The sequence below is a fragment of the Colobus angolensis genome, unplaced genomic scaffold, assembly GCF_000951035.1.
Source record: "Colobus angolensis palliatus isolate OR3802 unplaced genomic scaffold, Cang.pa_1.0 Scaffold255, whole genome shotgun sequence".
Taxonomy (NCBI): domain Eukaryota; kingdom Metazoa; phylum Chordata; class Mammalia; order Primates; family Cercopithecidae; genus Colobus; species Colobus angolensis.
In genome coordinates this window covers 4,461,526-4,478,237 of record NW_012115766.1, presented here as the reverse complement: position 1 = coordinate 4,478,237, position 16,712 = coordinate 4,461,526, and the positions used below count along the sequence as shown (strand labels likewise).

General features: G+C 44.2%; 1 protein-coding gene across 1 annotated transcript in view; it reads left to right on the top strand.

Moving 5' to 3' along the window:
• MTUS2 (microtubule associated tumor suppressor candidate 2) overlaps positions 1-16,712 on the top strand; it is a 655,860-nt gene that overhangs the window by 494,290 nt on the left and 144,858 nt on the right. The window contains exon 8 of the mRNA XM_011946935.1: positions 5,431-5,642. Coding sequence (XP_011802325.1) covers positions 5,431-5,642 — 212 coding nt within the window. The remainder of the gene's footprint in view (positions 1-5,430; positions 5,643-16,712) is intronic.

Genomic DNA, 16,712 nt, shown 5'->3' with positions numbered 1-16,712 from the left:
AACGAGCTTCAGCAACTGTAGGTTCACTTTGTTTGTTTTCTGACTCTCAGGGATCACTGTGCTTCATTGCCTAAAGTTTAATGTCTTGAAAACCATTGTCTTGTATATTTGGGGCTTTTTTTTTTTTTTTTTTTTTTGCTGGTTTCAAATGAGAGGGTAAGTCTGATCCCACTTACTTTATCTTGGCCAGAAGTAGCTATATTTGAGTATAAAAATTTGGCAATTGTCATAACACCATTAAGCCACTATTTTTTACCTTTGGAGAAAAAAGGGATTCAGATTTACCTCGATAAATAGCACCTGTACTTCTTGTAAATAACAATAAGTTTCCTAAAGTTGAAAATATTGTATGCCACGTTTTATCTTGTCTAGAGAGTGGGGTATATGAACAAAGTGTTTATTGTTGGATCTGGAAACCCTGATTGTAGCTTCGTGTTTTTTCGGTTCTTCTGTACATCAAAACATGAAAGAATCTGCTCCTACCTTGGGAATACCTTGCATAAGTACAGGGCGTACTTATGGGATGGCCCGGTGCTACCCACATTTGTAATTCCTGCCCCCATCTGTACTTAGGACCAGCTGGAAGGAAATCCCCACCCACACGCCATCTGCTCAGCCTCTCCCCACCAGCAGCTCACCCCAGCCAAGCCGTTGCCAGTACTAAGTAGGAAAATAGTGGGCCACTGGGCAGCGTTTTCTGAAATAAGTTTAGATTGGTTTTACACAAATAAAGCCTGTCCAAGTCCACAAAGAAATCAGTGCATGGACTCCCTAGGGTGTCCTGCTCTCTGTTATGATGCTGACCAAACCCATGAAGTGCTTTGTCTTCAAGTGGGAAGCTATCAGAGTTCTGTCCTATACTTATTTGCCTTCTTGTCTATGGTGTGAAGGTCATGGGCCATCTCTGATGTTATAAATATGCAGGTTCCCATGCGGCACTGTGTGTTATTGTGTCAGTTAAGCTTTCCAGCTTTAAAATTAAACCAAGTTTTTTCATCCATTACAATCCTCTGGATAGGGACTGGATGACTGCCGATGAATTTTTAATATTTTCTTTCCATTTTCAAAGGCCATGTCCTCTCCAGTGCTCAGCGTTTGCACGCAATGCCTAGCCTGTGCACGCAAACTGTTTGCATCCACCTTTGTGCTGTGGAAGGTCACCAGCTTCTCCCTGGAGGCCTCACAGTTACCAGCTGCCACTGAGATCAGCATGGATTCTGTCTTCTCCTGACCAGAGTTATGTAGCCTGTAGGATGACTGCAAAGAAATTATGATTGGGGTAACATTTAGCTGGCAGGAGGGTGTTCTAGATTTACAGTATGCGCCCAAACCAGGGAGATCTGTTAGAGATGTTGTAGAGTGGTTCAGCAGTGTGCTTAATTGGTAAGAGCCCTGGGCAAGGCAGTCAGAAGACCAGGAGCCAGGCCTGGCCAGGCCCCTACAGGACAATGGATTGCCTGAGGGCAAGGACTGGGCTTTACTTCTTTTCATTTCCCGCTGTGCCTTGCACAGTCTGGTTCACAGAGTAAGTGCTGAATAGAAGGTGTCAAATGGTTTTGTCGTCAAAAACCACATGACATGAAGCATGCATGTGAAGTCAGCTTTGTGTGTAGGTCATGACAAAACACTAATCTAGGTATTTCTGCTTGTATATTTCACACAGAAAAGGAAGTACATTGGAGATAAGGCTCATTAACAGTTGGGTAGTGTCCTAGGGCCAGTGAGTAAAAAATTGGCAATTCTACTCTATTTTCCCTGCATTTAAAGATTCTGAATCCATTGGTAAGCCCTGTGTTGAAGGCCCCCATTCACTAATATCCATTTCCTAGTTCAGCTGGGTGGAAATCAGATAGGCATTGTAGGAGACCAGAGTGTTACTTCTTTGGAAAGCGTCTAAGTAGGTTCTGACTGGCTGCACAGTGAGGTCAGTGGCATGCCTGCCTGCTTTTCTGCTTTGAACCTTAGACCACCCCAGAAGCAATAGAAGTACTGCAAGGAGCAGGGAAGGAGGTGATAACAAAACACTTCTACATCTGAAAGTGTCGTGGGGGAACATGACATGCCCCTCCTTTAAAGCCTGCGCGGTGGCTCTTCCTGAGAAATATGATGGGGAAGAGGTCAGGAGTGGGTCACCACCACACCAACACCACTTCTCATCCCAGGCCCACCATGTGCCCTGTGAGCTGCCTGTGACCACCACCCTCCAGAAGCTGGCCATCTAATTATCCCACAAACCTGGTGCTTCCTAAGCAGATGTGCATTCTAGCTTCACTATGTGCTGGCTCTTGAGAGAGAAATGAGAAGCAAACACCTGTTCTGAAACAGCTGAAGCTGGCTGTGTCGGTGATCTTCATTCATCATAAGCTGTCCATCCCCAAGGTGGCGGTGAGCCTGAGCTGCGATCTTTGTGCACCACCCTGGGGACCGTCTGACATGTGGGTGGACAGGAAAGGAGGTGACAGACAGTACATCAGGGAATCAGCTATAGAAGTAGTAACAAAGACCGACAGCACGAGAAAGAATACTGTTTTTAGCAAAGGCAGAAGACTGCCAGTGACAGTACGCCAGTGACAGTACAATGATTATTAGTCCTAGGCAAAGTCACGCTGGATATGTTTAGAGAATGGCAGGACCCTTTTCAACTTAAAGCAATAGAGAACTCGACAATCAACTTTGTTTCTCAGCTTTTCCTTCCTAAAGTCTTAGGTGCCGGAGTCTTGATCTGTGCTCTGACAGTGATTGGGTGCCACCGGTCCTGAACCAGGATTGGTTTCACAAGGTAGTTTGGTGTCACAGAGCCGCCAAACTTGCACTTGGTGTGTTGATCCCAAAAGTTGGCGTTGTCAGGGGAGCCTCTGTCTTAGCTCAGAACACGGGTTGTTCGCTGGCCCCGGAAGAAGAGGTGAGCTTTTTGCACTCTTGTTCAGTAGAACATTGGAATTCTGAATAGGTGAGGAAAAGCAATGTAATAATGACACCAATATCAAAGTAAGTGCCAAGAATAGAATTTCACTGAATCCTTTTATATCGTGCATTTACCATTGAGTATAATTTCTTTTTTTTTTTTTTTTTTGAGACAGAGTCTCGCTCTGTTGCCCAGGCTGGAGTGCAGTGGCCGGATCTCAGCTCACTGCAAGCTCCGCCTCCCAGGTTCCCACCATTCTCCTGCCTCAGCCTCCCGAGTAGCTGGTACTACAGGTGCCCGCCACCTCGCCCGGCTCATTTTTTGTATTTTTTTAGTAGAGACGGGGTTTCACCGTGTTAGTCAGGATGGTCTCAATCTCCTGACCTCGTGATCCGCCCATCTCGGTCTCCCAAAGTGCTGGGATTACAGGCTTGAGCCACCGCACCTGGCCGAGTATAATTTCTAACATCATGATGATGATGTTATTAAAGGTGGTCGTTCTTAGGAGCTCTCCTACCCAGAAATAAATCTAACATCCAAAAATACATGACAGTGTGAGCGCCTGCTAACGTCCGCAAGCTCAGAGGTGACTCTGTAGCATAGGTTACAATTAGTTCTAATTCACTGAGCTGGAAATTGTTTTATTATTTCCTTTAGATTTCTAAAAGAAGTGCCTTCTATTGTAACAGTGTCAGGCACCTGGTACCTCAACAAATTAATTAAAGCACTGAAGTGTTTTATAAAATCACCAGCCACAGCAATGAAATGGAAAACAGCAATTGTGGGGAAAAAAAAAATCTATCTTTGGTCTTAACCTGTGTCTTAGAGTTTAATACAGGCAATAAAATCTCTCACCTTTTCTTGATGATGTTTAGTTGGTAGTCATATTTGTTTTGTTTTCAGCATTGAGAATGTTGAGATAAAGGGCATATTCAGGTTGATTTGCTTACAACAAGCAAGTGAGTTTTCTGGAATATTATGTACTCTGCTATCATAAAGACAGTTTCTATGAAGCATTGATTTCACATTCTGCTATTAAGTCAGAATAATTTAAGATGTGCCATATGTGAGGTTACATGGCAATCTCTGATGACTTTTTGAGAGGAGAAGGAATTAATTAAAATTAGCATTGTTACCCTTAAATTAACCACTAGAAGCATTTAGATCAATTAACCACTTTCCCCTTAAAAGATGAGGCCACTTGCACATTCACAAACCCATTACTCTACATTGTCTCAGTCCACCAGGTACTGAAGGGGCTACCATTTTCTGATTTGTTTTATATGTTGCTCCCTGGTATCTTGGAGAGGAAATAAGAGGAGGAAGAAAACATTTGAAATATGAGTGGATTTATGATGGTGCTGGTCAGTGTCTGTGTCATGTCCTCTAGGAGTATGATCTACTAGAGCGAAGGAAAGAAGGTGCCTTTGAGATGTAAGCCCATTGTCAATGGCAGGGGTTCTCTGACTGCCTGCAGGTCCCGGGTCTGTCTGCACCTCCCACAGAGGGACCAGAGGAAGGTGCCTGCCCACCCACGGGTCTTGGGCCATGGTAGAGTGCTTTCCTCTGTGCTAATTTGGGGGACCTTGCCTTTTCTTTTTTTGAGCTTCAACCTAAAAATCACCACTCCTTTACCCCCAAAACCCTGTCCTCAACCCCAGGCAGAGCTCCTTGCCCCTTCTTCTGTGGCCCTACAGCCCCTCACACTCACCTGGCCGGAGCCAAGTCACAGAAGGCTTTGCAGGCCATGGTAAGGTGTGTGGACTTTCTTTTTACTGCAAGAGAAAGTGAGCAGAGCGGTCCACACGGGTCATGACCTGCCTCACGTGTGCAAAGGTCTTTCTGGCTGTGGTGTAGTGAAGGAAGAGAGGAAGCAGGGCTTCCTATCAGAGAGTGAGAGGGGATGGTGGCTCAAACTGCACCTTTAGCCACGGAGGAGGCGTCAAGTCACATTGGAGGGATGTGTTGCAGGAAACCTCACAAGACATTGGTCCTATAGGAATTTAAAGTCGGAAGTTGCTAGAGCAGAGGTGTCCAGGGCTGTGACTTGGACTTGACATTGAAGAAAAGGGTCACTAGAGTAGACTCTAAGGTGAAGAAAGGGACATCAAGGTGTTATTCTCTGGTGCGCAATTAAAAGGTTGCTAGATGATTATAAGTCTGACTTCTATCTGGATTGACTGATTGATTTCCCATTAGACATTTTCAAAGAGCAATCTCCTTTAAGGAAAAAAAAAAAATGCTTCTCTATCCAAGCAAGCCTAGAAGTGTCGGAAGCTGGAAGGAATTTGGCAATTTTGTCTATTATCCTTTTTCCAAGCATGAAACCTTGCACTTAGAACCACATTAATGGAACAATAATTTTGGTCCCTGTCTGTTTTTTCTTTTCAATCCTTAAAGATGACAAACCGTGGGCAATTTCTTCTCTACCACTTGAAGAACTCCTTTTGTAATAAGAAACCGTTGTCACCTGTGTGCTGTGTGTTTTTTCACAGGTGACTGGATTTTGGTTTTCTTTCTCACAGGATACCCAAAGCAGAGGACTGCGGCAGCGCGAAATGGGTTTCCGCCCAAGCCGGACCCGCAGGCCCGTGAGGCTGAGCGGCAGCTGGTGCAGCGGCTGAAGGAGCGGTGTGAGCGGCAGACCAGACAGCTGGGTGTTGTGCAAGGGGAGCTGAAGAGGGCCATCTGCAGCTTTGATGCCCTTGCCGTGGCCACGCAGCATTTCTTTAGAAAGGTGAGGCCTCATTTCATGAAGGTCCAAGGGCATTTTGGTTGGGGCAGAGGGTGGTGATGGTGACAGTTCTTTGTGTGTGTTGCTGTTTTGGGTTTGAGTTTTGATCAGAGTGGAGTTTGGATTTTCGGGAGTTCAGGCAGAATCTCCTGAGGCGTCCCATCATCTTTGGGGAACCACATTTATCTTTAGGTGTGAAAGAAATATGTCTGGGAAGAATCATTAATAATCTTCATTCCGAAAGAGGAAATTACGTAAAAAATGAAAGGAAAAGATATATGGGAACGTTTTTGCAGGTGAGATCTTTGCAGCAAATGGAGCATGTGGTTGTTTGCATTTTCGAAGGGAGAGGTCACTTTCCAACATTTCTGCTCACATCACATCAAAGGGAGCCAGGCCACAGTACCGTCCACCTCGGCTGTTGGTGGGCAATGGAACGTGCTTGGCCTGGGACTCAGGGCCATGGCCCCCTTTCCCAGAGCAGCTTGGGGAGAGATTCGGATTCTCCCTGTACCCTCGATTTTTCTGAAAATGCAGGGAGCTTGGTTTCTTCTCTTCAAATGTCTGGATCTGTGTGTGTATACTGAATCTGTTACTAACCATGGAGCAGTTAAACTTCCCAGCCTTTCCCCGGGGGACAGAGGTGGGAGCCTAGTGTCCCACTGCATTTGTGCTCCACCTTGAAGTCAACAAGGTGTCCTTGGGGGAGAAAAAGCATAAACATTATAAATGCACATTTTTGAGATTCGTGTATGGACCTCCTGGTATCTATACATGGGGGGAAGTAAAAGTGCTGTATAAATGCTCTCAAAATAAGAAAGTGAATTAATGAAATACCCGGCCAATTTCAAAAGAAAAGCAGAAGAATGTGAAGTGACTCCATGTCCCCTGGCAGCTTCCTTTTTGGCCTTTTATGGCATCCTTCACCTTCCGCTCTACTCCAGTATAGAAGCCTGAGCTGCTGTTTTTTTTGTTGTTGTTATTTTTGTTTGTTTAAAGCTTTCAACAGAAAGAGCCATTTATCAGTCTGTTGTGGTAATAAATGACAAGATGAATAGACAACCCTGAAATTTCCATTTTACCAATAGTTTCAGCCTCCTCCCCAACCAGAATTTTAACCCCAGCAGAAAATGGCCAATGTGGATTTCATGCCTTCCTTTCTGGTCTAGTCATGATGTGTGACGTGGTCTGGTAAGTGTGCATAAAGTGGCTGAAGACTCCCCCCCATAAGAAAGTTACAAACACATCTTCAAGGAGCCCAGGGGCCTGACTGGGCATGGTCAAGATGAGCATTTTTGCAGTTAGGGAAGGTGCTTCGTCGTATTTCCCACTGACTGTCAGGTTGTGCCTAAAGAGGAAAACAAGGCTGTTCCTTGACGTTCAGTGATCCTGTTGATATAGTTTATATCGCCGTGCTGCCTGCTGTGGGGCTCCACCTTTCAGACATCATCCAAAGAGTCAGGATGGACAAAGCAATAGATATTGATATAACGTATCGATAATATGTTCCATGTTCTAGAAGTTGGAGCTTTTAGGCCCCGCTTTTGGGATCATGGCAGGCGAGAGAGTAACTGTGCCAAAATTAGGGGTCCCTGTAGTTATGCATTTCCATGTTCTAGGAAAGTTCCTTGTTGGCCTGCAGACCATGGGTTTTACTTCTTTGTGGCACGCACGTGGCTCTCAAACCAGAGACCAACAGCGGCTGGCAGGTGATTTGCAGGTGTCTCCACTGGACCTCCCTGCTACTGCAGCTGCACTTGGCATGACATTTCAGCAAGACGGATGGTGGACATGAATTTCATTTTCTTTTCAGTAAATCACAACCAGTAACTCCAAATGAGCTTCAAAAATGACCATGGCATTTCACCTCCCACACAATGTATTTTTTTCCCTGTCTTTCTGATCTCTACGTGCTCTCTCTCTCGCCAGATAAATGCCAGAAGAAAAAACGGAAGATAAAATGTTTTTTTAAAAAAATTAAAGTCCTAATTGAACATAATCAGCATCTTTTATGCAGGCCGTCACGCATGCCATGTAGTTTAAGGTGATGGATTTGAGAATTTGCTAGTAATACCGAATTAGACCAGGAGGTGTGACATGGGGTGGAGAATCTGGGAAAATAGAGGCACAGCAGCCTTGGAACCTTCAACAATGGAGCTCTCTGAAGTTACCAGGTCAGGAGAATCCAAGGTACCCCATGTCACACTTGTGGGAAACCCATGCACTATTATTGTGAATGAGATATGGTCTGAGTCGAGCATGCCAGCTTTGAGGAAGCATGACCCGTATAGCCTGAAAATGCACGATCTCTTTGCTCTACTGGTTAGAAGGCCCTGCCAGAATTCCGTCCTGTAAGGAATGCACGTGTATCTTTTGTACACTGTAGCATATTAATCTGCAAAGCATGCTCTGGTGGAGAGAGGACACGGGGCTAACCCCAAGTCAGTTCCATCTCTGCACCGATCCAGTGGGGAGACCTTGAGCAAGTTCCTGCCCCTCTGTGCACTTCGTCATCGTCACCGCAGGAATAGCATCCCTGTCCTTGCTCTCTTTCCCCCTGGCTGACTCATTAACTTTGAATCTCAGTTTTCTCCACTTAAAATAGAATTCGTAATAACTCTTCACGAAGTCATCGTGAGAATGTAGTGAATTCATGTGCAAAGATGCTTTATAGAGATGAGTCTCACTCTGTTTCCTAGGCTGGTCTCAAACTCTTGGTCTCAACGGATCCTCCTGCCTCAGCCTCCTAAAGCACTGGGATGACAGGCATGAGCCACCATGCCCAGCTGGCAAAGGCACTTTTTAAACAAATATTCAATCAAACATTCTTTCCTGAGTACAAAGATATCTGTCAAGATCTACCTCAAGGATTTTACTCTCAAGTGGGAGAAGGTGAAGAAGACACAGTCAAAGCCCCTGAAGAGCTTGGCCTGGAATGTACTTTAGAAATAATTTTAAAAAATAATTTTTAGTGGCCAGGCTCGACCAGCCTGGCCAACATGGTGAAACCCCGTCTCTACCAAAAATAAAAAAAATTTTAGAAATTAGCCGAGTGTGGTGGCACGTGCCTTTGCTCCCAACGACTTGGGAGGCTGAGGCAGGAGTATTGTTTGAACCCAGGAGGCGGAGGTTGAGGTGAGCCAAGATTGCACCACTGCACCCCAGCCTTGGTGACAGAGGGAGACTCCATCTCAAAATACATTTTTTTAAAATAAAAATGAAAATAATTTTCTAATATAGCTCTTCAGTTACTGCTATATATTTTTACCTGAATGTGCTGATGCCGTTCATTTAAATATATGTTGGAAGGAAGCCTCACCACTAGAGAAAAAGAATTAGAAGCCCAGATAAGAATCTCCCTTCTCTGCCCCATGCTTTATAGCTCCTGGCAGAGTAGCTGTGAAAGTTGTCAGCTCTAACACAGCCTCAGCCCAGCGTCCGGGGATTCTAAGATGCCGCACTTAGGTGCCAACAGCAGCCTCACACTTGCGCTGGTTGCAGGCAGCTGTGCCCCTGCAGCAAGGCATGTTCCTCACCAAAGGCCAAACAGATCTGCTAAATCCGTGCTCCCAGACCCCCGAGTGGTATAGTAATGAGTGTGACTCTCAGGGACTCGCACTTCTCAGGGTCAGGTTGATGGTGCTCTTGCTGTGTGGTTCCCCGGAATGCTACTCTTTAGCATCCCCTGGTGGCTCATCCATGAAACAATCCACAGGATGGTCCTCACCCTGCAGCATGGAGTTTTATATACATTACCTTTGAGGGTACATGGATTTTCATGTTGCTTTTAATCAGATTTGTTATACTTATTCAGTATTTTTCAAATCTCTTCTTGTCTTCTTTTGTTAACTTTATGAATGTGATCGTAGATTATGGTTTTGAATTTTTTTACATGTTATTAAATAGTTTAGGCATAAAGGACCTGAAAATGAATGTCAAGCATTTTTGGACTCTCTAAGCTTACCAAAAAATTAATAATGCACCAACCTCTTTCTTCTCAAAGTGTGTATGTATTTTATGGCTTTTATTATTTGACCTTTTATCACAAAAAAAATTTCATATAGAATAGTGGAAAGTATAAAACCCAAATACCCCATAATTCATATTTAACATTTCTTCACATTCTGCTGTATTTGCTTTCTCTATGTCTTGTTGTTGTTAGTTAAGAGTATATCTGTTTTTTATATATTTTGAATATTTGAACTTCAGCCTTTCACCTTCAGTTCACATATATTAGTAGACAATCTTTAGCAACTCTGCCTCTACCCTGTGGGATGGGTAGGTAGGGAGGATTCAAAAAAGAAAGAGGTAGAACTTTAACAATAGAGCTCTTATTTATTGACCATCTACTATGTCCTGGGCACTTAACAGACATTATTTTAACCCTCACAACAACCATAGCTGTTGTAGATCTCATCTTCATGTGATACTTGGGGAAACTGAGGCTCGGGGAGTTTTGCATAGTCCTCTGAAGACAATATAATTAGAAAGTGATGGAGCCAAGATACAAATACCAGGCCAGGCCACACCCAACACCCATGTTTTTCCACTATATTATGATGCTATTTCTCCCTCTCCTCACAATCATCAGGGTGCTTTTGATGTATTAAGGGGGGAATGCACAATTGCAAAACAGGTGAAACAATAAACTGAAAGTTAAACACACAGAAAATGACGTAGTGGTTTAAGCTGTTGCCATAAAAAAATGCTATGTGCTCAAGTGGAAGCCTCATCATTGATAATGGGAGGGAGTCTTGGAAAAGCAGAATGGAGAGAGAAGCAGAATGTGGGATAAGCAAAGAGGAAGGAAAGCGTATTGGGACGAGAACATCCAATGCCTGCTGTCTGCAGAGTGCCCCCGCTCCCTGCATGTCTTTAAGCCCTTGGTAAATTAGTTAATGGCTTCTGAATAGAGATCTAGTCACTGGGGAACTGTTTTTGAAAGTGCAGTGATTGCTCTAGTATGGATTGCAGACTCCTCATAGTGAAGCTGGCCCCAGCTCACCTTGAGTGCTCCATTAACACCTGGTTGGTTCATTCGTCAGGGCAGGGTGTATGTTAAAGGGGAAGAGAGAAGAGACAGCAGTAGAACCCCTTTGGAAAATAAAGGCTCGCTAGCTTTATCTGTTTAATGCATGCAGATTTTAAATTCAGGGATTCATCAGAATGAATGTTGCTCTTGAGCTCCTAAAGCAGTAGAGAAGCTGTTACGTCCGCCAGCCAAAGGACTTCACATTTCAGAGATTTTCCCACTGAGTGGAACTTTCAGGGCAGTAATTATACCTGCTCAGAATTGAAAACAGTAAGCTCTTTGTTGCTTCCGAAATCTAAAACATGGTCATTTAAACATAGTGTTTTGTGCCTCTCCCACTTATAAATGATGCTCTGCGATTATCTTCTCTTCCCTTAATTTTATCGTGAATAACCAAAGGCTTAAAGAAAATGTGAGCACTTAGGGTGGCATTTCTGACAGTTATTCAGCATGTAACACAGTAGAGAGTGCTAGTGAAGTGGTAAATTCAAGGCAAATTAATGGTTCCTACGGTTGCTGTTCTGAAAGAATATTATGTGTCACAAAAATAAGTGCCCCCACAGTGCTTTGCTTAAAAGAACCATGAGTGTCTGTATGGTTTCACTTGTAGGACTTCAGCTGAAGGAATTTTTTAGCACAACCCCCAAACATCAAAATATTCCTGATATCAAGGGATAGAATCCCCCAGCTATGCCAAGCAGCTCTTTGAAGTAATAAGAACCCTTGGCCTGTGGTGTCAGTCATGTAAAACATCATGGTCAGTGGAAAATAAAACTCAAAATAGCAAAGTCTTCTCAACATTCATGGAAGATCCTTGGTACTGAAGCCTGATAAAACCCAACTCTATTGATGATAATATAAATTTCACAATAAGGTGCAAAAAGATGAGAATAGATACCGGACCAAGGTGAAAACTAATTGTCCCATTCAGCTCATCTCACTTATGCTTTGTCATCAGTGTGCTTTTTGTTGTTGTTGGTAATTAAATGACATTCTTTTGAAAGCAGATAGGTGCCATGGGAGAGGAAAGGTGAATTTCAGCCACTCCTTTGCAGAAGAGGCCTGAGGCTTTCCCCAGACCCTGGTAGGCAGTTGATTAAACCTGGTCTGTAGTAAAAGTGTGTGCCTTTAAGATATTCTGGGATACAGAATTCAGCATAGCCATCCTGCAGGCCAGAGAGGCCACAGAGCAGATGGGGCATGGAGTGTCACCTGGCCATCCCACCCAACCTTTCTAGACCCATGGCCTCTGGCAGATACCAAAGTCTTCACTTAAATGTCACTGGCAACGTATTTGAAAATAAATGCTGTAAACTCCCCTCCAACTAAACACAAGTCAAAGGAAAAACAATATTCAAAACCTAATGAGAGGAGATATGGTTGTCTCAGCCCCAGAACCTCTTTCTTGTGAGAGATGAGTTTATTAACTTTCCTAGACCTCAGTTTTTCTATAAAATGGAGTTACTAAGGGTCCAGTTTCAAGGACAAGACTAGAATGAAGGGGCTGTCAGGCCCAGGCTCTGTGATTTAATTCAGTGCCTCTGACTCTGTGGGGTGTTCTATTGGTCTGTGTTCATACTGCTGATAAAGACATACTTGAGACGGGGCAATTTACAAAAGAAGGAGGTTTAATGAGCTCACAGCTCCATGTGGCTGGGGAGGCCTCACAATCATGGCAGAAGGTGACAGACACGTCTCCCGTGGTGGCAGACAAGAGAAGAGAACTTGTGCAGGGAAACTCCCCTTTATAAAACCATCGGATCTTGTGAGACTTACTCACTGTCACAAGATTGGCTTGGGAAAAACTCGCCCCCATGGTTCAGTTACTTCCCACCAGGTCCCTCCCATAACACGTGGGAATTGTGGGAGCTACAATTGAAGATGAGATTTGGGTGGGCACACAGCCAAACCATACCAAGCATTATTTAAATACCAGAAAAGCATTGCCTGCTGCTCAGTTGGCAGAGCATGACACTTAAGCACCAGCAAGTGCTCTGCCCTTCCTCAGGGGTAGGGTATGCCTGTTGATCCCTGTGGCCTGCTCTAAGCGTACCTGGTATGGGACCATCACAGTTTCGAAAATATAAGTTAGATTATTCTCTTTGGGAAAAATCATTTAAATAACAAACATCTGTGGAGCATCTGAATCATGAATCTGTTTCTAGCATATTGTTCCCTGGAGACACCACCAAGTGCAAAGAGAGATGGGGAGAGAGAGAGCCCTCTAGTAGTTGCCTGTTGAGGCTGAGCCTTCTCTTTGGTTCCTTTGGCATTAGGTTTCTAGCAGGAGTTGAGAGACCTGGTGGCTTTTGGAGTGCCTCTTATGTGGGACTAAAACTGGCACCTCATCGCCTGTAGCAGGTTATGACACAAGCCTCCCTCCCTGGGTCTGCATCCCTCCGCCTCCTCCTCGGTAGACACACACCCTCAGTCATCTCCAATTCCAAACACAGGGAATGGTCCATCCTAGTCATTCTGTCTGTGGTCCATCCACTTGGTAAATGGATGACTTGAAAACCACATCTCAGCCCCTGAGTTCCAATTCTAGGGAAGAGATGCTCACTGAAATCATGGGAGGGCAGAGTGGACTGTGAAGCCTGCCAAGCAGTCAGGGTACCCGGGGCAGGGGCACCTTGAGAGAGGAGCGTGGCTTGTGAAGTGGGCCGAGGAACACATAGGATCTCAGTAGGCAAAGGTGGAGGAATCGGGCCTTCCAGGGCAGCAGGAAGAACTTGAGCAGAGAGCAGTGCAGCGTGGGGAGAGGGCAGGACCACTCTGTGAAAGATCAAGAGTCTAATTTACCTAAAGCTTTGGGTGCAGGACTGATGATGGTGGGGAATGAGGCTGAAGAGTTCAGGGCCTTGAATCGCAAATAAAAGAGAGGAGGCACTCACGGAGGCAGGCAGGAGGCCCTGAGCTTTGGACAACAGCTGCAGCGCTGTGCTTTAGGCTGTGTTTAAGGAAGATTAACTCTGTGCCAGGTTTGAGATGGATGGCAGCAAGAAAACCCCATGTAGGGAAAGCATGTAGGAGGCTCTGCCAGTGGAGTAAAAATCCAGGCAAGAGGTGAGAAGGGTCGGGGGGACCTGGAGTCCCAGTGGAAAGGAGAGGGCAGATACAGAGCCTGAGGATCAGGCTGTGAACCTGACAACTAAAAGGGTTCAAGATACCCAGACGATAAAGGATGAACCCACTTCACCCCAGCCCCAACAACACCCACACAGAAATCACAGACTGCTGAGAACTTAGGAATTATGTGCATATACAGCTCCGAAATGTTTACAGGGGTCATGGGTTCCCTTGAAGAAATCTGCTCTGAAACTACGTTTTATGCATCACTGAGCCCTCAAGTCCGGGGAAAAATAAAGCAATGCCAGGGGACCTGTAGTTTTTCTTTTTTTTCCTCTCAGATTCTACTTCTAACCCATGTATCACCTGTCCCACCTCCTGGGAGTAGCCTGTGTCCCACCCATCCTCTCCAGGAATTGCGAGGTGGCTCTGAATTGCTGCTTCTCTTGCATTAATTGAGTTAATGCTTAAGTTAGATGGAATAAGTTCTAATGTTTGATAGCATAGTAGGGTGACTGCAGTTAACAACAATATATTGTTACATCTCAAAATAGCCAGAAGAGAAGATTTGAAATGTTTCCAACACAAAGAAATGATAAATGTTTGAGGTGATGAATATCCTAAATTCCCTGATTTGATCATTAAACATTCAATGCATTTATCAAAATATCAAATACACCCCATAAATAGGTACAAATATGTATCCATAAAAAATAATTCAAAAAATTAATGCGCTTTATGCTTCCTGCCATCCTGCATCCCTCCAGAGCTGGTACAGCCCCCTGTGTTGATTTCCGGGGCTCTTTCTGTTTGGTAATGCTGAGATCTCCATGAGGGAGTTAAGCAGAGGTGTAGATGTCAGGAGAGAAAAGGGAGGCTCTAGAGAAGCAAGCTCGGGGTGGTTTACGCACAGTGATACGAAAGGGATGAGATTCACAGGAGGGCATATGTGGAGGAGGGAAGCTGACCTGAGACAGCATCTTGGGAGGTTCCTGTGCGTCCTTCATGGGGCCAGGCGAGGAACAGTAGGCCTGGCAAGGAGAGAGAGGAGCTAGTGGGAGGGGTTGCAGGAAAGGGGAGAATCCCATCTCGCAGAAGCCAAATGGAGGGGCATCTCTGACAGGTGAGAGTGATTTACAATACCAGGTACCAGGCAGCAGGAGAAAAGGTTACAGAATGAGGAAGTACCCTGGAGTTTGGCAGTTTGGGAAAAGCATCTGTAAGGAGGTAAGGACACCCAGCTTTTCCTGGTTCCTGTATTATCAAATGGTTTATTTAGTTTATGTAGTTCTGCCTCCTTTCAGCCCACAGAGAAGCCAATTATTCTATCCTGTGAGGAGTGGCAATGGCACCATCTACAGGACATTGTCTAGAAATGAAAATCTCTGCCCAGAGAAAACAACTCATGCCAAGTATTACCTTAAATTCCAGAGAGTTTTACAAAAAGCAAATGCTGCCCTCCTCCCTTTTGCTTCCTAAAGTGTGAGCTACAGCCCTGCCTATGCCACAAAGCTGATTGAAACTAGTTTTGAAATTAAAAACACACAGCTCAGCTCCTTTCATTTTTCATTTTATTCCTGACAAATTACTAAAACAGCAAGAATAAGATTTATGTGGTACACTGCAAGCAGTTTGCCTATGAGATAATTCATAAAAGCAATTACATATGGCACAAACCTAACAATGAAAGTGATCTATACCTGTGATCCAGTCCCTGGAGAGAGTAAAAACTCATCACCTCTGCCCTCCCAGGAAAAGAAAGAAAAACATTTAAAATCCCAAAATAGTGAAACTCTATTACATGACACTATTCTCTTGAGAACAAAGATTTATCATAAGTATTGTGCTGACAAAATAGATATGAGGTGATATTATTTCTCAAATTCTTCTTCAATAATATTTCCCCAGTTTTTGTTTCAAAGCACCTCATTTGGTCTTCTCAGCACTGCCAAAAGATAGGCAGGAGAACTCTTAGTATTCCTGTCTTCCAGGTAAAGAAACGGAGGAAGAGAAGTTGTTCCTTGCCAGAGGTCTCATGATCAATAAGCCATAGATTCAAGACTTTGTGCAGATAAGTTCTGGAGGCCTAATGTTCAGCATGGTGTATTGTATACATGAAATTTGCTAAGAGAGTAGATCTTAAGTGTCCTCAGCACCCCCCACCCCCCCCACACACACACACAAGCACAAAAGGTAACTGTGAGGTGATGGATGTATTAATTAGCTTGATTGTGGTAATCATTTCACAATTTATGTGCATATCAAAATAGCACATTGTCCACCTTAAATGTATAGAAATTTTATTCATCAGTTGTACCTCAATAAAGCTGGCAGGCGAAAGACTTCACAGGGATCTCCCGCCTCCAAATCTATTGTGCACCTTCCACTATTCTAGCTTTGATATTCCATTGACAAAGATGGGAAATTGATTGATCACATCTAGCAGACCTACAGACCAAAGCATCAATGCAAAATAGCATCTTGACCTCATGCTGAGATGTCCCACTTCTGACAATGAAGAACAGCATTCAGTTCTGCAGTGATAAGCCAAGCTCCATCGAACAGTTTGACACCATGAGTGAGGGAGCACTAGTACCTTGCTGGTTTCTTGCTGCCCTAAATTACCAGATCTTGGTAACTATTATATGTTAAGATTAACTATAAGGTTGGCCAGAAGCTCGACACTCTACCCTACACCTGGGGACAAACACCCACCCACAGAAGACCATCCACCATGCCCAGATAAAGCCATGAAAGAGATTCAGGTGTTATAGCAGGTGGCTATTAAGTGAGAGCCACAAGCTTCTATGTTTCCCTCAACAGTGAAGGCCAATGCTCATTTTCATACCTAAGATAACCAGAATTATTTTTCTTCCGTATATGGACCGGCTTTTTTACTTCTTCAGATCCATATGTATATTATCAGCAATAGCAGCTCCTCAGAATGACCATAACCTTTTTTTTTTTTTTTT